Source organism: Carassius carassius, chromosome 10 (genome assembly GCF_963082965.1).
Source record: "Carassius carassius chromosome 10, fCarCar2.1, whole genome shotgun sequence".
Taxonomy (NCBI): Eukaryota; Metazoa; Chordata; class Actinopteri; order Cypriniformes; family Cyprinidae; genus Carassius; species Carassius carassius.
The window spans coordinates 15,193,107-15,217,621 of NC_081764.1; the positions used below are offsets into that span (position 1 = coordinate 15,193,107).

At 36.7% G+C, this 24,515-nt stretch overlaps 2 protein-coding genes across 2 annotated transcripts in view; one reads left to right on the plus strand and one right to left on the minus strand.

Annotated features, from left to right (window-relative positions):
- The window catches only part of LOC132151850 (SH3-containing GRB2-like protein 3-interacting protein 1), a 66,980-nt gene extending 46,027 nt beyond the window's left edge, over positions 1-20,953 (plus strand). The window contains exons 13-24 of the mRNA XM_059560293.1: positions 651-725; positions 1,153-1,893; positions 3,029-3,153; positions 3,510-3,663; positions 4,920-4,979; positions 12,604-12,715; positions 16,630-16,785; positions 17,187-17,319; positions 17,613-17,815; positions 17,982-18,046; positions 18,431-18,595; positions 18,711-20,953. Of these exons, the coding sequence (XP_059416276.1) occupies positions 651-725; positions 1,153-1,893; positions 3,029-3,153; positions 3,510-3,663; positions 4,920-4,979; positions 12,604-12,715; positions 16,630-16,785; positions 17,187-17,319; positions 17,613-17,815; positions 17,982-18,046; positions 18,431-18,595; positions 18,711-18,733 (2,012 nt within the window). The 3' untranslated portion in view covers positions 18,734-20,953. The remainder of the gene's footprint in view (positions 1-650; positions 726-1,152; positions 1,894-3,028; positions 3,154-3,509; positions 3,664-4,919; positions 4,980-12,603; positions 12,716-16,629; positions 16,786-17,186; positions 17,320-17,612; positions 17,816-17,981; positions 18,047-18,430; positions 18,596-18,710) is intronic.
- A 514-nt stretch (positions 20,954-21,467) lies between these two features.
- LOC132151302 (relaxin-3-like) lies at positions 21,468-23,258 on the minus strand. The gene is made up of 2 exons (XM_059559405.1): positions 22,708-23,258; positions 21,468-21,665 (listed from the first exon to the last, which is right to left on the minus strand). Exons 1-2 carry the CDS (start codon positions 22,892-22,894, stop codon positions 21,532-21,534), a joined length of 321 nt encoding a protein of 106 aa, XP_059415388.1. The 5' UTR covers positions 22,895-23,258; the 3' UTR covers positions 21,468-21,531.
- Between the last annotated feature and the right edge of the window lie 1,257 nt (positions 23,259-24,515).

Genomic DNA, 24,515 nt, shown 5'->3' on the forward strand with positions numbered 1-24,515 from the left:
AGTCATCCAGCTCATCCTGTACTCTTGTCATCTGGTGACGGTTTACTCAACGTGGCCTATTTTTATGTCTGCCTAAACCTCTAAAAAGCTAACTGACACTGAGCCTAATGTGTGGGTTCATTTAAGCTTAAGGCTAAATGAAGTTTGGCTTGCTAAAAGCGATATATTTATAAATGTATTTTACATAAATGTGTTAGTACTAGGGCTTGCATGAGTACTACATTTTTTTTTCCTATCAAATTTTCTGGACCTCTAAGCATAATTGCAGCCCTATAATGGTCTACAGGCCCCAATTTGAAAACCCCTGGATTAAAGGACTAATTGTAGAAATTATAGACTAATTGATTAGTCTGTGCAAGCCCTAGTAAGTGCATACTATACAAATATGTGAAGTTTCTGCATATATTAACATAAGAATTATGTATCGTCCTAAATAATATGAAAATTGTGTGAATTAGTAGGTCACAAAGAGTAAAGTGTTATCATAGAGTCTGAGCTATTCATCCCATGCCACAGTCCTTCTCTGTTGTCTCTGACTATCTGAATGAGACCTTGCCTTTGCATGGTGCTGTGGGGCATGGAGGTGTGGCCTATGGGGGGTGGGGTGGTGTATGTGAGAGCTTGTCTCAGCCGCACTAATGTCATTGCAGCTCTGCCTCCAATTCCGCCTAAGAATGTGCCGACCTTCCCCCCTCTGATTGAATCTGCTGCTACAGAACCTGCCGGTAAGATGCCCTCACGACCCAGGCCTCATATATATATATCAGGGGTGTCTGATCCTGCTCCTGGAGGACCACGGTTCTGCAGACTGTATTTCCAATCCCAATTAACCACACCTCAACCAGCTAATCAAGGTCTTGAGGAATACTAGAAACTTTGAGGCAGGTCTGTTGGGGCACATTGGAGCTTAACTCTGCAGTGTCTCCAGGAGCAGATTTGGACACCCCTGGTCCATATCAATATCTGACCCCAACGAGTGTGTGTCTGGATTAATTTGTGCTTGTCTTTTGGTACTCTTGTCTTGTAAATATCTCTTTTGTAGGGAAGAGCGTTACTTGGTATCTCTTTCCTTTTCCTTTGTCTTTCCTTCTGCTTTCAGTTTGATTTTCATTTTTCTGTTTTTCTATGATATTTGTCTGGTTCCTGATGCAGATGGGCATAAAGAAGATGAGACCTTGCAGAGGCCCTCTATAACTGATCTAGACAACATCTTTGGCCCAGAAGACTCTTCAAAACCTGGTGAAGATGTTGGAGATAAGTGGGTCTGCTTCAACGATAAGTCACCTGAAAGACTTCCTCCTCCTTCAGAAGGAGAACCAGCACCTCCACTCCCCTCATCTCCACCTCCCCCAGGAGAACCCGTGCCCCCATTACCTAAATCACCACCTCCATCAGAAGAGCCGAATCCTCCTTTACCAAAATCTTCACCCCCTCCTGCAGAGCTGGTACCTTCTCCTCCTTACATTAAGTCACCAAAGGATAGCCTCCCACCTGTTCCCAAAGACACCACTCCTTCTCCGGCAACTGTCCCTCCTCCTCCGGTTGAAGAGGCCCCACCCCCACTGAAATCAGATGATCTTTCTCACTCCAAAGCAGACTTTTCGCTATGTGCTCCCCTGACAGAGACCCAGTCAGTCTCAACCAACAGCCCGCCAACCACTGTAGAGACAAGTGAAGGAACAATCACTTCACCCTTGGTTCTGAACCAAGAGGACAAGAAGAGCCCTGAAGAGAACCCAACAAAAGAGGACCCAAGTGAGAGCAGAGCTTCACCCAAAGAGATTGGTCAAGGACCACGTTCGACACCTCCTCCTCCTCCACCTCCCACATACAGGGCAGTAGTGTCATCCCCAGGGCCCATCCCTCCAGCTGGTACGAGTGGAAATGAAAGTGGTGAGTCTTATCTAAGAAAAGCCTGTCAACCAGACCATCGGTCACAGAACATTTAAAGGTTTAGTTCACCCAAAAAATAAACTTTGTGTCATCAACATTTTACTTGTCTTTTGAAACCTGGATGAGGTTTTCTGTGGGGCACGAAAGGAGTTATTAGCAAAAAGTGTTTTACAGTGAATGTTTCAGTCTGTTCCTCACACAAAGCTATCATATGAGTATTTCAGAATATATATAATATATATATCAGAATATTTGAAAGTCGTATGGACATTTTGTGATGCTTTTTGGTACTTTTTGGAGCTTGACAGCTACTGGACCCCATCCAGTTTCATTGTATGAATGAGAGCAGCTTAGACTTTCTGCTAAACTTATCCTTCTGTGTGTCCTTGATAAAAGAAAGTCGCCCAGGTTTTGACATTTCATTGGCAAAATAATCATTAGTTGCAAACTTGTTTTATTGTGTTGATAATTTTGAAAAGGTTTTTAATTTTGAATAACTAAACCTGCCTCTCACCATTAACATTAAAAAAGGAAAGCAAACATAAATTATTAGTTGAAGCCCCTTAATTTTAGGTGAACTAACCCTCAAACAATGACAACCAGCAATATAAAAAAATCCACGTTATTGAAAAAACAAATTTAGATTAATAGAATATACCCTAAGGCAATAGACAGTAACAAAAGGTTCTGCATGTTGAAATACATATAAATTTGGTTGAGTCTGAATACTAAGTCCTTCTACTCCAGTCACCATCATGTTACGTGTACTGTATATGGGTTTTTACAGGAGCATCGCCTTAGGATGAAGGGTATCTGACACTTTTTGCCTCATTATAGAGTCATATTACTACATTTTTGGGTATCGTATTTTGGCAGTTTCAAGTTTTAATGTTTTTGTTTTCTATGTTTCTGTAATCTCGGCAAGTTTCTGTGTAAAGTGTAATGGTTCTCTTAAAGTTTTATTTAATCTGAGCAGACTGGCTTGTTTAGGTAATTTCTGAGACTATTCCAGTCAAGTATCATACATTCTTGAATGTACAATCATTTTATTTGAATTGGGAAGAAATTTTGATTGAGCTTGATGCATGTTACTCTTTGAATGGCTTTGCTTTAATGGAATACTGTCGCTCAACAGGCTCCACCTCCCCTCCACGTCCCTCTACGCCATTGGCTACCAGCAGCTCTCCCCCTCCCCCTCCCCCTCCTCGGCCACCCTCACGACCCAAACTGCCTCCTGGAAAACCAAGCGTAGGGGATGTGGTACGTGCTAACATAAAAAATTTACAGTACTTTAAAATACTATTACTGTGCCTGTTAGTTTCCTCCAAATTTCCCATGTCACTGACCTTTTAATACTATGTAATTATTTTAAACTTTTATTGGATGTCAGAACTCACACCTCAAAATACCAGACCAAGCCTAGGTTGATATTTACTACCCATGTAATATTCTTTAAATAAAAACCTTAAGTTTGGTGAAACAAAATACAAGAAACACTGCCACAGCGTGCTTTGTTGAAATTTCCTCTTGATCATATGACTAGAATGACAAACCCCTACTCTTTTATTACTAACTTCCCTTCTTTCTGTTCTTCCTTTTCCCTGCCTTGCTGTCAGAATCAGCCGCTCAGCCCCACTGTACACTCGTCAAGTCCCCCTCCTTTGGCTCCGTTGGCCCGTGCAGAAAGCACTTCTTCAATCTCCTCCACCAACTCTCTGAGTGCAGCCACCACTCCCACCGTCGGTAAAGAGCTCTCCGTGTCTGTGTCAGGTGTGACTCCATTTCCCATCATTCTCTCTGCTTTGCCATGCTGCTCTGTCTACATGTGTCTGCTTTGGAAATTGCCTTTCTAACTAGAATTTGGCATAACAAGGGCATCTGTTTCTCAAGTGCCTTTGTTTCTCAGTATTTAGCACGGTTTTGAATTCACTGTAGTAATATTTTCCCAGCTTTTTAAAGATGAATCAACTCTGTATTATTTGCGCACTGTCTGAAACACGTCTCTGTGCATGCTTCGGGTGCATGCGGCTGCTGTGCACAGAAAACAGTGTGAGTAACGAGTCAAGCTCTCTTTCGCTTCTTCTTGTGGTTTAAAATCGCTTGAATTTTTAAATGGGCAAATGAATCTGCCAATCATATGAGTGCCGCACTGAGGGGTCTGGTCCATATGTATCACGCATCAACTGCGATCTGTTTAACACCTAATATATGACAGATCAGAACAATCATTCATATAATTGAACGTTTCATTTACACGAATTTTCAAATTGCTACTCCATAGCAAACTCATACAACAAACGAAAATACAGAATAATTAGAACAATCATTAATGTGCAATAAATAACAGTGTTATATCTATACACATTTTTCCCAGACCGTTCTTGCGACCCAGTGGCAACACTTCCACAGCCCGGTGTTTGGAGACCTTTGGTATAGATAAAGCGATTTAATCGTTAATCAAAGTAACCTGTCTTTGAATTGTAGAAAATAAACAAAAAGATCAAAAAACATATTTTACTATTTAAAGAAAAATTATACAGATAACACACAAACTTAATAAGCTATTTGTGTCTTTGCTGGACTTTTTGAAATGCCATGTATGGCATTTGCTGTACCAGTTTGAATGCTTTTATCGGATGGTTTCATTAATGCTGGACAAGTAGTTTTTTGTTTTTGTATTTTCAGTATCAGCATTTCCTGAGATTTGCAAACTACTTTGTCTTGTGAATCAAGAGTTTTTGATTCATTTGATGTATGTAGGTCTATCTGTTGCATGTGCTATTCCTTCCTTTTGGAATTTTTTACTATTTAATTATTTTTATTTTTTTCAACTATAAAAATTTTTTCTTCAGTTATTTATTTTTTTTTTTTTAAATGTGTGCTGTGCATCCATTGTGATGCCTGAGTTTAATGACTGTGACCTTTTTGGTTTTCTTTGCAATCATTTGCCATTTAATTTGAATTACGTTTATTTTTTGTTTGTGTTTTGTCGTCTTTTTTTGTCCTGTCTTTTGGGCTGATGTCAGAAGACGATGCTTTTGTAGAAAAACTTCCCAGCTTTGAGAGACGGGCAGACATGCCAGCAGGTATGCTATAAACCCTTCCTGATTTGACGGATTGGACTGAGACCTCTGATTTCCCATAGTGTCAGTTGTCAGAGTATAGCTCATTCATGGTGTTCTTTTGAAGTTTCACCAGTGACTAAATTAGTCAGTAAGATAGAAAATGAGTTGATTTTCACGTAAAGAGTCATTAAAGGATTTTTCCAGGTCATTTATTACTTAAATGGTTAGTTCGCCCAGTTAGCAAAATTATGTCATTAATAACTTACCCTCATGTTGTTCCAAACCCGTAAGACCTCAGTTTATTTTTGGAACACAGTTTAAGATATTTTAGATTTAGTCCGAGAGCTCTCAGTCCCTTCATTGAAGCTGTGTGTACGGTCTACTGTCCATGTCCAAAAAAGTAAGAAAAACATCTTCAAAGCAGTCCATGTGACATCAGAGGGTCAGTTAGAATTTTTTGAAGCATCGAAAATACATTTTGGTCCAAAAATAGCAAAAACTAGGACTTTATTCAGCATTGTCTTCTCTTCCGTGTCTGATGTGGGACAGTTCAAAACAAAGCAGTTTGTCATATCCGGTTCGCGAATGAATCATTCGATGTAACTGGATCTTCTTAAACCAGTTCACCAAATCGAACTGAATCATTTTAAACGGTTCGCGTCTCCAATACGCATTAATCCACAAATGACTTAAGCTGTTAACTTTTTTAATGTGGCTGACAGTCCCTCTGAGTTAAAACAAACCAATATCCCGTAGTAATTCATTTACTCAAACAGTACACTGACTGAACTGCTGTGAAGAGAGAACTGAAGATGAACACCGAGCCGAGCCAGATAACGAATGAACGATTGACTCGTTCATGAGTCAATAACCGTTTCTTTCAGACGCGTCCGATTCGAGAACCGAGGAGCTGATGATACTGCGCATGTGTTGTGTGATTCAGCGTGAAGCAGACTGACACACAGGGCGTCTGAACCAAACGGATTCTTTTGGTGATTGATTCTGAACCGATTCTGTGCTAATGTTATGAGGCCAGGTAAACCGAAGGCTTGCAATCATCGCCAATGACATTATGTCGAGCGCAAAAGAACCGGTGAACCGTTTTCTTCAACCGGTTTATTGAATTAAATAGTTTAGTTTAGTGAAAAGAACTACTGGTTATCCGAAAACTGATGCAACCGGTTCTTGACTCGTGAACAAGTCATTATCTGGCTCGGCTCGGTGATCATCTTCAGTTCTCTCTTCACAGCAGTTCAGTCAGTGTACTGTTTGAGTAAATGAATTACTCCGGGATATTGGTTTGTTTTAACTCAGAGGGAGTGTCAGCCACAGTAAACAAGTTAACAGCTCAAGTCATTTGTGGATAAATGTTTATTGGAGATGCGAACCGTTTAAAACGATTCAGTTCGATTTGGTGGACTGGTTCAAACAGATCCGTTTACATCAAATGATTCGTTCGCGAACTGGATATCACAAACTGCTTTGTTTTGAACTGTCCCACAACAGACACGGAAGAGAAGACAATGCTGAATAAAGTCCTAGTTTTTGCAATTTTTGGACCAAAATGTATTTTCAGTGCTTGAAAAAATTCTAACTGACCCTCTGATGTCACATGGACTACTTTGATGATGTTTTTCTTACCTTTCTGGACATGGACAGTAGACCGTACACACAGCTTCAATGGAGGGACTGAGAGCTCTCGGACTAAATCTAAAATATCTTAAACTCTGTTCCAAAGATAAATGGAGGTCTTACGGGTTTGGAGCGACATGAGGGTAAGTTATTAATGACATAATTTTCCTTTTTGGGTGAACTAACGCTTTAATGTCCATGGGCAGATTATGTTGCTCATTGTTGATTACTGCAGTACACTTATAATGGAAGCTTGGCATTTAAGCTGCCAGCACAGCCAATAAACAAAAAGATGCCATGTCTGTAGCTCATCATGCATGTTAGAGATTGCGTCGCCTGTATAAGTTACGCAACATCCCACATCTTACATCTGCACTGACATCAAGAACCAGGAACAGAAGAGTTTTATATTCCCTGAAAATCCTCTTTCTGGCTGAAGACTCTTCAAAAAAACTCAAAGAGCACCACCATCCTGCTTGAAACAGATGAGACAGACAGACACACACACACACACAGACACACACAGCCTCTCAGTGTTTGAAGTGCGGCCTGGAATTTGGCCCAAGTGTCTGCAGAGCTGATCAGTATGCCTGCCATCACACTAGTTTGAATGGAGAGCTCTCTGATGTTGCATCTGGGTAAAACACATTGCTAACATCGTCATGCTTCAAATGTCAAGCTTTACTGCCACATGATTTTAATCCTCACAGGTGATCTTTAAATTTAGATCTTTAAATTTTATCATCAACATCCACACCATCTATGCTGCATTTCATTCAAAGTTGAATGTAGCATATTCCTACTCTTTTTCAACCATAAAGTGTGTGATGCTTGGAGGATAAGGAAACAAAATGACATTGCCTTTATCTTTGCAGCCGTTTAATTGTCAATAATTCCGATATATTGTCAAATAAAGTTAAAACATAAGAAACCAGATAAAAATAGGAACAATTTAATGTATTAACATGTATATCTAACTCATACAAATATGTTAATGTATTTATAATCTGACAATACATGGTAATTTTTTTTAATTCATGGTAAGTTTGTAAGAATTTAGACTCATTGATTTGTTTTATTTGCTTTAAAGTAAATGTTTAGATAGATAGATAGATAGATAGATAGATAGATAGATAGATAGATAGATAGATAGAGATGTGTGTGTGTGTGTAATTGTTTTTTTATTATTAATAATTTTACATTATGCTAAAAAAAAAAATCCAAGTCAAATTCAGTTGGTCTTCTGTTGCACTTTTCCAGTTAGGACTTTCTGAGTTGAAGGGAACGCAGCATTAGAACGTCAAATTTACAGTTACACATTGCTCAGTATTACTGTACAAATCACATCTTCTCATTGCTTAAGTGATCTTCATGTCATTCGTAGTCTTGGTCCTAGTTTTGTCTGAAATTGTATCACCCCTCTCCAGCAGAGTAGAAGCCCTCACATACTCTTCCCTGTTGTGTCACTCAGTACTGCCCCCTGTTGTCTATCATCCCAACTGCAGCTACCTTCTCCCATTCACTTATCAGACATGAAGAAATATACGATATACTTTTCACAAAATGCAGACTCTAACTTCCTACATTCACATTGCACAGATGATACCAAAAGCACTTGTAATAATTAATGTAATAAGTAATAATAAAAAAATGTTCACCCAAAAATGAAATTTTGTCATTATTTATTTACCCTCATGTTATTCTAAACCTATTTGCTGTTATTTGTTCCATGGAAACAATCACAGTACGTAAACAAACGTAAATGAAATTATGATAAATTATTATAAAAGCACCATAAAAATAGTCTGTATGACTTTTGTTATATTATAATTTGTGTAAGGATCAGATTGAAATGTAAATCACTGTATGATGATAATCTTCTTCTCCGGGAAGGATCATTAACCTCAATACATTCATCAATAACAACTTAAATTTCAGTGTGTTCCTCACATAAAGGTATTGTATGGCTTCAAAAGACTTAGAATATAGTGCAAAATTCCTAAGGACTACTGCTGTGATACAAGTAACTTTAGACATCAACATCTTCTTAATGAATAAATGTAATATAGTTGGCAGGATGTCGGCTTTTAGAATTTTGGGGGGAAAATGAACAGTGTACAAGCCATCTAATTATAAAAAATATTTTTTTCTTCATCAAAAAGACTTCAAGACTAAAAACTAAAAACTAAAAACTTTTTAGATGATCTGTTCCTTCAAAAGTTTAAGCTGTTTAACGTCATCCTTGAATCTAAAGGCATTAATTCGTATAAGTAGCTCATATCATCTCCAGCTTTCATCTGTCCTGATATTATAAATAAATTATTCAGAATTTTGAAATATTTGTAAGACCATAATTGTAGTTTGCACATGCATTGTTATTAATATAAATCTGAAGCTAATAGTAGCTGTATGTCACCTTATTTCCATACTTCGAGTCTTGCTTCAAATAAAATGACTGATAACTACACAAAGATTGAATTTGATTGTTTTCTTTTTCTTTTTGCCCACTGTGCTGTTCAACATTTGTGAATGTTTCACATATCATAGTCATCTCCGTCTGCAGTGAATTGTGACCGTCTTTGACCTTTGACCTGTGCCCCTGGCCCCCATCACTGTGCCATATGATGGACCTGTGTGTGACTCACGCTACTGTCCTTCTCTCCCACTTCTCCTTCCCTGCCTCTCCTCACTCCCCCTATCCTTATACCTCCTCCCCCTCCAACACAGAGACAGACCAGCCCTCCCTCGTGTGGTTTGACAGAGGCAAGTTTTATTTAACATTTGAAGGTAAGTTGGGGTTAATATCTAAGGACGTAGCGCGTGCACACTCAAGTCTCATCTGACATCTGACTTCCCCCTTTTTCTCACATGTTCGTTCCTTCATCAAAACCAACTGTGACACATTTGCTTGTCTTCCAAACATCTGCTTTGCTCTGTATACCTGCTTTGCCATTTAACTGTTCATCTTACAATCATTGGCAAGGTTTTCTTTTCTTTCAAGGATCATCGTATTTTTACCTTTGTCGCTAATACTGTGTTTTTTCTCGTTCTTGTTGTGGCTCGTCTGCTTTGATCTCATCATTTCGACTGTGGTCTTGGATCATAACACTATGATTCAGCTTCAAATGCATGCCATTGAAACTGAGTGTTTTCTGTTTCAACTTCCTTTCTTTTTCTCTTCCATATTTTGCATATATTACACCTATCCTTGATTGTTCTTATGAATCCAAATTAATGGAATTGCATTAACAATTTACAATTGTAAAAGATGTTACAATTTATAAAGATGCAATTTTTCAGTCCACTGACCTTCATCAGGCATATAGTTACAATTTGAAACATTTCATTTGTAATTGTATATTGTTACGGTTTGTGTCAAATCTGAAATAGTTTTCCAAAATTTGAAACAATGTGCATTTATTGTTCCTCAATATTATTAAAATAATCATTAAGGAACCTAAAGCATTGGAATTGGAATCTGCATTAGAATCATCAGATTCTCATCCCATTCACACAAAACCAGATTTAATATTCCTTAAAATAAATATAAAAAAAAAACATTACATTAATTAATACAGATATGCTTAGTGGTTTTAATGCCAATTTATTTACAAGTGTCTTTGCTGCTTTCTTAATTAAAGTCAGCCATATAAATAACTGCTCATTTTTACTTTAGTTAAGTGTCATGCCTGAGTATTTTTTTTAATCTTTTTTTATTATTATTATTATTATTATTATTATTGAAACCAGAGTGCATCTTTTTTGAATGGGCCCTCTTTTATATGGGCATCAATTTTCATCAGTTTGTATGCCCCGCTAGTGAACTGCCCTTTTGGGAACTAATGCTTGAGGTGAAATCTAATCACGATTAGCCTATTCAACATTAAATCAGATTGAACAAGCTTGCTTTTACTGACTAGTCTTAACAGTGTGGTCAAGCTAAGTCAACAGAAAATAGAGTCCATCTGAAGAAGGCATTGTTCTAGAGTTTAGGGTCTGGGTTGAATTTTTGGCCACCAGGGGTCACTCAATCAAAACAATAACATGAGACGTACTTTGATGACGTCGGGAAAGAGTGTAGGCTCATGGGAGTTGTTGTTCATTGGAACATGCGCTCTGTCGCTCCCCACATTCCTCACTCATTTTAACTGAGGCCGGCGACACACTGGATGTGTGGCGCAAGCGTCTCAGCTGCGTGGCGTGTCAGTTTTAATTCGGCTCCCATGTTAATAGGTTAGAGCAGGGTTCCTCAAATCTTGCCCTGGAGGTCCAATGCACTGCCGAGTTTAGCCCCAACCCTGATGAAAGTCACCTGCCTGTGATTTTCTAATGATCCTGAAGACACCGACTGGCATTGATTAGCATGCTCAGGTGTGGTTGATTAGGGTTAGAACTAAACTCTGCAGTAAAGTGGATCTCGAGGTCCAGATTTGAGGATCCCTGGGTTAGAGCTTGCAGACTGCCTGCGTGAGACGCGTGTCTCAGGCGCGGCTCGAGCCGCGCGGAAAATGTGTGCATGCTAGAAACAGAACCGGCGCCTATTTTTCACGCGACACGCACGCGTGTTGGAAGCGTTTCCAGGCAAAATATAATAGGAAAATATATTTATATGTAATTTTGTACACAAATACATATTAATTCATGACATTTTGATGTTTGAAAGTCTATAGGTTGACATAAATTCAGATACAAATGTAATTTAAATGCAAATATTGCACCTGTCAAACATAAGTCTATTTTGCCGTCAATACTGTTGACGGTGTCCTTTATCAGTAGGCTTTATATTTATGTTCAACATGAAGTATAGATATTGTTGTCATGAAGACAAGAGCCTAGTCTGTCAGCGGTCTCCCTCTGTCACCTACAGCAGCAGCAGCGCGCCACGCTTCTGGCACGCAGCAGAGACGCCACGCAGCCAGTGTGTCACCGGCCTTAGTATTTTGACAATCACGTATTTTCGAACGGAGAGATATATGAATTATCAGACCCCTATCAAATCAATATTCCATCTAGCTAGTAGTAATATATGTTAAAAAAAAAACACGGTTGCCTTTCGTTAATAATTATAATTAGGCTACGTTTATACTATGATATCGAACAAGATAGTGAACTGCATTTGAAGCTACTTTATCCAGCTAGATACAGAACACATGTAGATTTACATTATACTCTACATGAGAGCTAGTCCGTCTGCGTTTTACACCAGACATCATCGTTTCACAAAATATACGGATAGATATAGTTAGCTGAATGGATGCATACCTGTTTATTAGAATGCAAGCATCTCTCTGTAGTTTCAGCTTGTCACGAAGCTCTCTCTATCTTGGAAATGCAACTCCAATATTTACCCGTGTCTCATTTCTTCTTCGTCCCAAAACCTTCTCAGGTCATTTATTTCACCCGTACGTTTGCGCTTCACAGAACGTGCAGGCAAAGCATAATCATGATCCATAACTAAGTTATTGATTGAGGTATAAATACGAATATAAACAATATAAATATAAAATATAATAGTCTCGATCAAGGCTAGCTACTACTTTTTCTTCTTCGTCTCGTCTTTGCTTCTGTTCACCTTTGTATTTGGCGGTTCTACAGGAAGTTAGATAAACTAGAGGGGTCAAAGTTTATATGACGCCATAGACGGGCGACAAAACGGAAATAAAGAAATGTGCCGTGTCTTCTAATTAAACTATAATTTTCTCCGGATTTTAAAGTTCGTGGAAACTGTCGGGATAATGTAAGTACACAACAAAAAAATATATATAACATAGATATAGTGATATCTGCTATTTTTAAAGCAGAAAAATTACATATTGTGCCTTTAAGTGAAAATTGAAAAATTAGTTTTGGCAGCTCCTGATTGTCTCAAACTAAGAGAGTCTATTTGTTTGTATTTCCATTTTTCTTGTTCTTTGTCACCCATGTATTTGTCTCTGCGTTGTATCTCAGTGATAATCGAAATTGTGTTTTGTTTGTAAGCATGCTGTAACGGCATGTGTTTCTGTTCTCTCAGGCTGTTCTCGAGGGCCCAGTCCCCTCACCATGGGGGCCCAGGACACACTGCCTGTTGCTGCAGCTTTCACAGAGACAGTTAGTGCCTACTTCAAAGGAGCTGACCCCAATAAGTATGTGACAATCTCAGAACCATGTTTATATATATATATATATATATATATATATACACACACATTAGATTCACACTGAAGGCATCAAAACTATGAATTAACACATGTGGAATTATATATGGAATTATATACATAACAAAAAAAGTGTGAAACAACTGAAAATGTCATATTCTAGGTTCTTCAAAGTAGCCACCTTTTGCTTTGATTACTGCTTTGCACACTCTTGGCATTCTCTTGATGAGCTTCAAGAGGTAGTCACCTGAAATGGTCTTCCAAGTTCCCCGAGAGATGCTTAGCACTTGTTGGCCCTCTTGTCTTCTGTCTGCGGTCCAGCTCACCCCTAAACCATCTCGATTGGGTTCAGGTCCGGTGACTGTGGAGGCCAGGTCATCTGGCGCAGCACCCCATCACTCTCCTTCTTGGTCAAATAGCCCTTGATGCCTTCAGTGTGACTCTACAATTTTCAGAGTCATGAAAATAAAGAAAACTCTTTGAATGAGACTTTTGGTCTGTACTGTGTATATATATATATATATATATATATATATATATATATATATATATATATACATATAAAAGCATGCAACAGGTACATAGCGTACATACATAGCATTTTTCATGTTGCTTTTATGTAATTAAAAAGGACATTTGCTCCATTTTAAACAAAATTTAAGACTGAATGTACCTGAAAATATCAAATGGTGTAACTGCCAAAGATTGAAAAATATAAAATATTTTACCCACCTAGATTGCAAGCATACTCACAGAAATAAATACTTCATTTAGTCTAATGAAGCTAAGACTAGTTTAGATGTCTAGTCTACATTTAGTCGTGTAGACATAGACTAAATATAGATTTTAATGCATTTTTGCAATATTTGGCGGAACTTCATTATGCTGAAAACACCTCTGTTTTCTAAGTAATCTTTGACAAAAATCTCGAAAACCATGTTATTATACCAAACTAGATGATTACATTTTATTCCACATTAATTTTCCTGTATATAATTATATTTTTAGGGAAAATACTGGTTATGCCAATTGACACAAACCAGTTACACCACCTGACCATGTTGCTTCTACAGCCAAAGGCCATTGTTTGTTGAAGACATTGACACTGAAAATCAAGCATGAATGACAACAAGTTCAGCTGAAGTGGTTTTATTTATTTATTTTTTCAATGCTGAAAACAACATATCAAGAATAACAAGAAATCATCAAGTGATGAACAGTGAACTCATGTATCGTGTTGTAATTTAAATTTTCATATTGTCATTTTGTATTGTAATGTCGTATTATATCGTGGCATCTATTGGGAGAAAAGGGGTTCTGTTATATCGCATAAATTATAAAATATCAGAAAGTTTATGAATTAACATTTGGTTAATGGTTAACATTTATTTTATCACTGAATTTATGTTCAAATGTAGACACCCACTTCATTCTGTAACATTATTAAATCATGTATGTACTGTACATATTACATTATATTATATAATATTATATATTGCTTAAAGGGATAGTTCATCCAAAAATGTACTCACCCTCAAGCCATCCTAGGAGTATATGGCTTTCTTCTTTCAGACAAATACAGTCAGAGTTGTATTTCAAAATGTCCTGGCTCTTCCAAGCTTCATAATGGCAGTGAATAGGTGGTAATAGTCAATAGTCTAATAGAAAGACATACACACATACAAGAGAGAGTGGCGTTCCAGCAGATGATGTAGGATTTAGGCATAGCATAAGTTCTGGTGAGAATATGCTAGTATCGTGAGAACCAAGTTTCTGTTGGACTATTGAATATCACCACCCATTAACTGCTATTATAAAGCTTGGAACACCCAGGACATTTTTCAGTAAAAAATAGCTCCTAGTAGTAGGTTAGTTTATATCACACTTTTAATCAGTGATATTTGACTAAATTGGCCCCTAACAGAAAGACTTGTAATACGAGTCAACCAGTAACTAGTTACACCATTTGACATTTCAGTTTAAAGTCATAGTCAATAACATATGTAAATATGTACACATACAGTGCCTTCCACTAATATTGGCATCCTTGGTAAATATGAGAAAAGATGACTGTAAAAATAAATCTGCATCATTTATCCTTTTGATCATTCATTCAAAAAATTCTAAACTATTATTTTAGTAAAACTGGAAAATGGGGGAAAAAATCTCGTTTTTTCTCTAGTTCACGCTGGCCACAATTATTGGCACCCAATTATTGCAACGTCATTTTCCCAAGATAACAGCTCTGAGATTTCTCCTATAATGCCTGATGAGTTCAGAGACCATTGCTTTATACAGGATCTCTCCAGATCCTTTAGAATACCAGCTCGGTGTTGGTGCTTCTTCTCTTCAGTTCACCCCACTCATCTTATAGGGTTCAGATCAGGGAACTGAGACAGCCATGGCTGAAGCTTCCTTTTATGCTCAGTGACCCATTTTTGTGTTGATTTTGATGTTTGTTTTGGATCATTGTCCTGATGGAAGATCCAAACACGACCCATTATACGATTTCTAACAAAGGCAGTCATTTTTTCATCTGTTGGTATTTGATCGAATCCATGATGTCATGTATTTGAACAAGAGACTTCGGGCAGAAAAATACGCACATAATATTAAAGATCCAGCAGTATATTTAACTGTGGACCTGGGGTACTGTTTTATCTCTGTTTGCTTTACTGCCAATAAGCTCTTTTTTTTCTTTTTTTTGATCTCACCATAGAAGCCAGTCCCATTTGAAGTTCCAGTCTTGTCTGACAACTGAATATGCTTGACTTTGTTTATAGATGAGCAAGAAGGATTTTTCTTGAAACCTTCCCAAGCAACATGTGGTGATGTATGGGCTGTATATATATTAGTTTTTTAGCCTTTCTGACACCAAGACTCAACTAATTTCTGCAGTTCTCCAGCTGTGATCCTCGGAGAGTCTTTGGCCACTCAAACTTTTTTTCCTCACAGTGCATTAGTACGATATAGACACATGTCCTCTTCCAGGCAGATGTGTAACATCTTTAGTTGACTGGAACTCCTTAATTATTACCCTGGTGGAAATGGGGTTTTTCAATGCTTTAGCTATTTTCTTACAGCCACGTTCTATTTTGTGAAGTTCAACAGTCTTGTTCTGCACATCAGAACTATATTCCTTGATTTTACTCCTTGTGATAGATGATTAAGGGAATTTGGCCTTTATGTTCCTCATATTTATAATCCTGTGGTACAGGAAGCCATGGCTGGAAAATGTCATGCTGTAAATGTAAATATGAATGGGAATATACTTCAGAAATATTTTACTCATAAGAATTTCTAGGAGTGCCAATAATTGTGGCCAACATGCATTGGAGAAAACCAACTATTTCATAATGTGAGTTTCTTTCCACTTTTTTTTCCCACTTCAATGAAATGTTAGCTCTTTTTATATGAAAGCTCAAAAATTATTTATGCAGATTTATTCTCAAAGCCGCCACAGCTGTTTCAGACAGGTCCTTAATTTATAACCTGGTTTACCTATCATCTCTCTCCATCACTCTATTACTCTCTTCTGTCTATACATCAGTTTTTCATTCTTATTCATTGGTGTCCTTTATTACAGTATGTAGGGTCAAGTGTATAGAATGTGTTTTTTCTTGACATCAAGATGGGAATTGGAATAATTTTTTTTTTAATCAAATAAAAAAACAAATCTTGAGATGCATTTTTTTTTTTAAAAGTTCAACTTCTTTTAACTTGAACGTCTGCTTTTTAGAACCCCAAACATGTCCATCTAGCACGTGTTTACATAGAAATACAATGAAAAGTAGTGCAGTGGAAAGGAACAAACCTGTTCAGTGTGAATAGCCCTTATGAGGTGTTTTATTGATCACTCTGTTTCTACACACAACAGACCTTTATGTATGTATGTTTCTAAGGTGTGTGGTGAAGATCACTGGAGAGATGGTGTTGTCCTTCCCAGCAGGCATCACACGGCATTTTGCAAATAACCCCTCGCCTGCTGTGCTAACCTTCAGCATAACCAACTACAGTCGTCTGGAACACGTCCTTCCTAACCCTCAGTTACTGTGCTGGTAATAACATTCATCTAACATCAACTACAACAGAACCTTCACAGACCATAAACTCCATCATATTTATTGACTAGTGAATGTTAATTATATATTTCCTTATTAGTCACTCAAATTAAGCAGCAGCCATCAAATATATGATCAATTATTGCTTATGGACTTACATAATTAGTAATGGAAGGAGCGTTTGTAACTTAAGGTTATACTTCAGTATAGCTTAGCACATCCTCTCACTGTGACAATTACAGTCACATACTGTATGACTAATCACATGTGATCTCCACACTTTTGGAGGAGAAGTGTGTCTTTTGAAGGGTGTACAAGATGATACTGGAAAAACAGATAATAGCTCATTAGTTAAGTATGATTTGCAGATTGAATGCACTTTTTCAAATTTCCTACAGTGACACCATGCAGCCCAATCCTAACTCAAAGGAGTTCTGGGTGAATATGCCAAACCTGATGACCCATTTAAAGAAAGTGTCGGAGCAGAAACCACAAGCAACTTACTACAATGTAGACATGCTGAAATATCAGGTGAGAACCTCAAAGCAACACTAACTACAGAGGCATACGAGTACTTGAAGTCATTGGATTTTAGAAAATCTAGAACTGGTATTTGCCTCATATTTTACTTAAGTGCTTCTCAATTGGTTTTGCTTCGGGACCCAGATTTGACCTTGGACATCAAGTAGTGACCTAGTAAAGTTCTGAAATTGTTAAGTTGACGAAATAAAAATGTCATTTAAAACAAACTAATAATAAAATGAACTTTTACCATCTCATACCATTTGAATGTCATTAACACTTCGTTACCAAATTTGCCTCAGGTGTTACCGAAGGGCCCACAATCCACTCCTCTAAATCTAGCAGTGAGCTGGAGGTGTGAGCCCACCAGTACTGATCTGAGGATAGACTACAAATACAACGGTGGGGCCATGACCACTCCTGTCGCCCTAAACAATGTTCAGTTCCTCATCCCTGTGGACGGAGGCGTCAGCAAACTGCAGGCTGTGCTTCCTCCAGCTGCCTGGTGAGAGATGGACTGGATTCTTCTAGTCCTTCCAAAATATAATTGTCATTGTGAAAATAAAGCATTGTGATTTGCACTAGATTGCGTGGGTTTGAAAAAATGATACTATGAGCTGTATTAGATGTGGAGGAAGAATTTATATTTTTTATTATTGCTATGTTTATAGGAATGCGGAACAGCAGAGAATCTTATGGAAGATTCCAGATATTTCTCAAAAGTCTGAGAATGGAGGTCAGATTCATGGTTCATTCTTGTGTATATATACACTATTGTTCAAAAGTTTGGCATCTGTAGTCTTCATTTATGTGATCAAAAACTAGAAAGTAAAAAAGACTAATATTTTTAATATCGTAAAACAATTATTACAATATAAAAGAAATGTATTTTATTGTATTATATTTGAAAATGTTTGATGGCTAAGCTGAATTTTCAACAGCCATTACTCCATTCTTTAGTGTCACATGATCCATCAGAAATCGTTTTATTATGCTGCTGAATATTTTGGAATTTGGAAATGCCAAAAGAACAGCATTTATTTGAAACAGACACATTTTATAAATAATAATATAATGATTGCATCTCTTTTTTCCATCCACTCTTTTTTTGTATCTTCAGGTGTGGGATCTCTGCTGGCCCGTTTCCAGCTGACTGAGGGTCCCAGTAAACCCACCCCGGTGTCAGTGCAGTTCACCAGTGAGGGCAGCACTCTGTCAGGCTGTGACATTGAGCTGGTTGGCCTTGGATATCGTTTTTCCCTCATCAAGAAGAGGTTTGCAGCAGGTGAGTTATGCATCTGTTTTGATCATTAATTTGCTAGGAATCTGCAGGAGAGTCAGAACATGAGATTATGGAGGCATTGGGAAAATAAGTTACACTGTGTGTGCTTTTATCATAGGAAAATACATGGCAGACAACTAAACAACACCATGCAAGTCTGCATATTTTGGACCAATTCTGAATATTTAAAACACAGGACATGACCCCAACCTGACCTTATGGATAAACCTTTGTAGATGTACAATACAGGTGGACCTCACACACACTCCAGAAGTATTATTGTAAACTTGCATTGTAAAATGTGGACCGTTTTAGGGTGTACTTCTAATTGTGAACTGTATTCACTTTGCAACATCTGTTTTACGGCAGTTAAATGACTTGGGTTTGTTCGTAAGGTTAAGCCTCTGTTTCTGTTCGACGTGTTATTGGCTGTGCCTACCTGAACCTGAATTCTCTGTATCCTTCTTTAAAAGTGATACTGAACATGTGATGTTTTTATTACTCTATGCATTCAGTATCAAATTTTCGAACAAGGTAGCAAATTAGTACAGTGAACAAGTGACTGTCTAAAAGATGAATGAGCCTCAGCCACAAGATGGCGCTATAATGTTGCATGTAATATGAGGTCTGCATCGGATTTTGGTATTGCTCAAGCTTATTTAGTTATGAAAACGTATTCAGGAATATCTCATTTTCATTTACACACCACAGTCAGGTTCATTAATTGGAAAATAATGGAAATTATATTTTGTCAAATCTGTTTTTAGACAGCCACAGCTTTAAAAATGTCCCGCTTGCAGTAGACTCATAAAAAAAAATGATTTCGCTCAACAGAAAACTCATTTTTAAATTGAAAATATATATCTTGAAGGCCGTTTGGTGTTTTCTTGTATTGTTAAATAGCCTTTCTGTTGTTCCCGAAGGAACAGTGTTAGACATCAGAGTACATGACATCATTCTATTTTTATTTATTCATGATTTGTTGTATAAAAAAAAATTAATTAAACAAGTTACACTGTATATGAATAGACTTTGAATGGTATCATATTTAGGATCCTTGAGGTTTTTGACTTTTTGTTATCTGTGTAGTTGGGTAAGCTGTGTACAGTATAATGCTGGGGTATAATTTTTAAATTTATTTCAGATATGTTTTTTTAACTCAAGTGCAACAGAAAAGTTATGCTATATTGGGTCAGGGGTGCATTTGAAAGAGAAAACGAAACAGGATACTGTATCTTACCCAGATGCGTCACGCTTGATGTTATTACAGTGTTATGTATAGCAGCACTATTAGTTCAACATGGATTGTCAGCTTTTGGACATTGTAAATTCTTTTATCATTCATGCAGATGTGTTTGTATCCAGCCTCCTGAGCATGAGCCCCTGCGCTTCAGAACATCTTTATTTTGCAAATGGTAATGGTCTCTGTGAGATGACAAGGTTCTCGAGTGGTTAAATGACCAAATCGCTTTTTCTTTTTTCATTTATACGTGTATCTCCAGAATTGTCCTTTAAGAGAAAATAAGCTGCATATTTTTTAAATGTTTAAACCTATGAATAAAGTGAAAAATATTGTTTCTTGTGGAAAAAAAGGAAAAGGAAAAAAACTAAAACACTGTGTTACTGTTTAACTTCCCAGATGCTCTGATGTTCAATGTCAAGAACAAACATTTTGGTTACATGTTTGAGTGTGTGATGTAGACGTTGTGATGGTTTGGAGAAGAATATGCTGGTGCTTTCTGAGTCACAGGTTTCCATCCACATTTAACGTTAAGGATGAGCACCACCATCTGTTAACACTGCATTGCATATTTTCTGAGCACTTAACTAAAGGGGTTTTTATTGCACTGAGTTCAATCGAAGAACAAATTGGGGTCTGTCAGCCGAGAGAAAAAACCTATGAATTTAATTGCGTGTAATGCTTAATCAGTATGTCTACATGGTCTAAGTGAAATGTCAAAATGTGACCAAAAGAAATAAGAAAACTCGTATCAGTTTCGATGTAGGTGGAGCTGTGTGTGAATGTTGAATTGCATTAGTTTGTGTGAAGTTGTGTATGTGTTCGAGGAAGAGTGTGCTTGTACGAGTGTGTGTGTGTGTGTGTGTGTGTGTGTGTGTGTGTGTGTGTGTGTGTGTGCGCGTGCGTGCGTGCGTGTGTGTGTGTGTGTGTGTGTGTGTGTGTGTGTGTGTGTGTGCAAAAGGAAGAGTTTATGAGTGTGTGTGTGTTGTCTGGTAACTGTAAATCATTTTTTCTCAGCAACATGTGCAAGATGTGTTTGTACAAAAAAATGTTAACAAAGATCTGAAATCCTGAGATTACTTTGCTCTCTCCAAAACAATAAAACGTATACGCCTGATAAATTGATGTATTGTGTTATGTTTAAAATTTATCAACTAATATTACTGTAAAATATTATGCCTGAAATGTAGTAGTATAATATTGAATTTAATACAGAACATCTTAATATAGTTTCATATCAATACTCAGTTAGGTCCAAATTGGTTTAACCACCAAAAACTTAAGAAGGAGTCAGAAAATAAAATATTGTGAAATCATACTGGTGATTTTCACATTTGTTGGGGGAAAATAAACACCTTTTATGCATATGCAATAATGTTTATTGACAAAGTTTGCAAATACAAGTTACAATTAAACACTTTGAATTCAAGATTAGTGCCGTGGACCTCATTATGTGATTTCACTGCTGTTGGTAACTTGATATTAAACCACATTTCATGGTGCAGCTTAGAGTACAAGTGAAGCAGAATGATCTAATCCCAAATTAGACATGCTTTTTACATAAATTAGTATCATCTACTGGCAAATTAAGCTGTTACATGAATCACAGCTGACTGTACATTCATCTGAACTCGATGTGGAAGAAAACATGAGAAAAAAACTGAGGTGAGAAAAAAATAGAAAAACACAGGTTCGGTTCTCAGCAGAGCAATGTGAGGTCACTTTTCTTGCAGCCCATCTGACAGCAAACGCTATTCAGGTCTCGTCTGGTCAGGTCAGATCCCAGACTCTCACTCAGATCCTCAGAACTGCTTAGATCTGCATTAAAAAACCCTGTGCAATGACAAACACAAAACACAAAGTTATGCTGTAAACTTTTGTGACTTTTGAATCAACAGTACTCAGACTAGAGACAGGAGATTGTGTTTGCTGCACTGTGAAAAAGCCAGGAGTTCAACTCCACTACATTAACTCAGCTCATCTCAGTCTAATGGGAATGTAATGTCACCAGACGTTGTTTATCTGTTGACTGGAGAGGACTTGATCTCACTGATACGATTAAAGCAGTGCTCTGTTAAATATCATCAGACTTTAAGAGTAAGAAAGAAGAAGAGATGCTTAGATACTCATACAATCATAGGTCACTTGCAGAAACTTTTTTAGCAACTTATAGAACCATTTTAGAGAAAATATAAATGTCAAATAAGCAGTACATAGAAAAAAAATACATCTAGTTTTCTATACTTTTACAAACTAGCATACTTTTTTTTCATTGTTTTACTGTTTATTTGACATTTAAATACATACATATTAAATGTATTTTTTTCAATATGTTTATATTTTATATATAAACAAATAAATAAATTATATATATATATATATATATATGGTACAATATTACCATTTTTTTATATATATATTTACAATATTTTTTAAATGCCTTCCATCTCCCATCTTCTCATATAATCTAAATTGCCAATTCTTTAAATGATTTCACATCTACTTAATTATTAATTAGGATTCAGTAGAATTCAATAGAATTTCCAAAGGGTCACAGGGGCTGTTCATAGAATAAATATTATATTAGTAATAAATTTACATACATATATTGTATTACAAAGTTTTTGAACAAATCATCTTTTTGTACATTTGTGGAATATTTCTAATGATTGCATTCACATGATTGAAACCGATAATTAACTACTATTAATTGTTATATAGAAAGAGGTTTAATTTAATACATTTTTATAGGGGGGTAAAAAGTCTTTTACATATATAAACTAGCTCTGTTCTAAAGCCCAACACTGACACCAGCATTTAAGGCACATGATGATGTTTTCAGAGTTTGCATGAATCTCTGCTTTAGAAAACTCACCTTCCATATCCTGGGGACTGCCGAATCTCCTCCACCTGGAGCCCCCACACGTGTAGACGATGGCACGGATGAACTCTCGGCCGCACAGCTTGACTGTCCTGGCATCAGCCTGCACGTCTGACACACTACACGCAGCCCACAGCAGCAGGACGGGCAGCAGTAGTGCTGGAGAATGAAAACTTGTCATAGTGGCTTCAATGTGAACGTGCTCCTCCTGTTCTGCCCTTGTGTTTTCTTTCTGTCTCTTTAAGGTCCTCTATATCTTCTGCCAAGTGCCAATCTCTCTCAGGTCTGGCGAACGTCTGATTTGCTCATGAGACGTGACCCCAATTTATGGCGTCATGTTGGACAGCTCATGCTGGACCATTCCAGTCTGTCCAAACCCCACCCAGCACTTACTCGATCCCCTCAAGTCAAACAACTTTGATCAGAAAACAAAGGGCAGCAGGTATTTAGGTGCTTTACTGCCCCAATCTGGAATGAAATTACATCCTTAGGGACAAGCTGTTGTCTCTTAACATCACCAGTTTAATGGTCTCACTGCAATGATATTCTCCTTAATGAATGGATAATCTAGTCACATAAAGACCAACGCTGATCCCCGAGCCAAACAGATGTCCACTGTCTGCTTATGTGACCATCAAATTCTGTTCCATAGTACCAAGTTGGTCTATGAGAAGAAGTAGTGCAAATGAGCAATATGGCTATAATCCCAGCCATTATGGTTTTATGGCTGATGATTAACAGTATGATCTCTACTGACAAAATAACATGTGCCTGTGGTCAATACAAAGATAACAGGAAACATATTAAGCAAAAAAGTTTTTCCTCAAAAAGAAAGAAAGAGTTTTTCTGAATTCAATTACAATTTCATTAACGGACATTTGGCATATAATATAATAATATATGAGATTTTGTGTTGAAGGACATCCATGGCACATTAAGCTATCATACGCTTACAAGTAAAAGCTGACATTCATAAATCTATTATAATATTATATTTATTATGTAACAAATGTCTACTAATTTAATTGTAACAATTTAGAAATGTAAAAAAAATCTGTTTTTACCTTCCATTTCTTGCTATATTAAATTAAAAATGACTGCAAGACATAGTGAATATAATATAATATAATTATATATTACAAATTTCTCTTAATACATTTTAATTTATTTCAGAAAGCATAATGAACATAATTTATAGTCTTATCAAACATCAATTTATTAGTTTATGTCATTTTATATTCCAAATGTCAGTTAATTACATTTTATTTTAATTCAGAAAGCATAATATAATATAATATAATATAATATAATATAATATAATATAATATAATATAATATAATATAATATAATATAATATAATATAATATAATATAATATAATATAATAAAAACAATATTTATGAACATCAACTTGCCCTATAATATAATATAATATAATTTTTAAAAAAAACATTTATAAACATCAACTTCAACACAAAACCCCATGTGGGAAAGTGTTTTAAAATGTAAAATGACCATATGCCATATGGGTAAAGTCCAATATACATTAGTAAACAAGCAGGATCCATTTCCTGTCATAATGTCACAGCTGTTCTTGTTTAAGATGAGGTGCATCTTCATCGCTAAATTGTTTGATTTGTACTAAAAAGCTCTGATGATAGATTTTTGAGAGATGTTAAGAGAGAAAAGCAGTTCAGTAATGAGTCATTTCTAAAAGTGTGATGTGGTCGTCATGTTGTAGATAAGCTGTAATGTGTGGAGGCCAAGTGGTAATAGAACTGTCTGTCCATTACCATAGAACA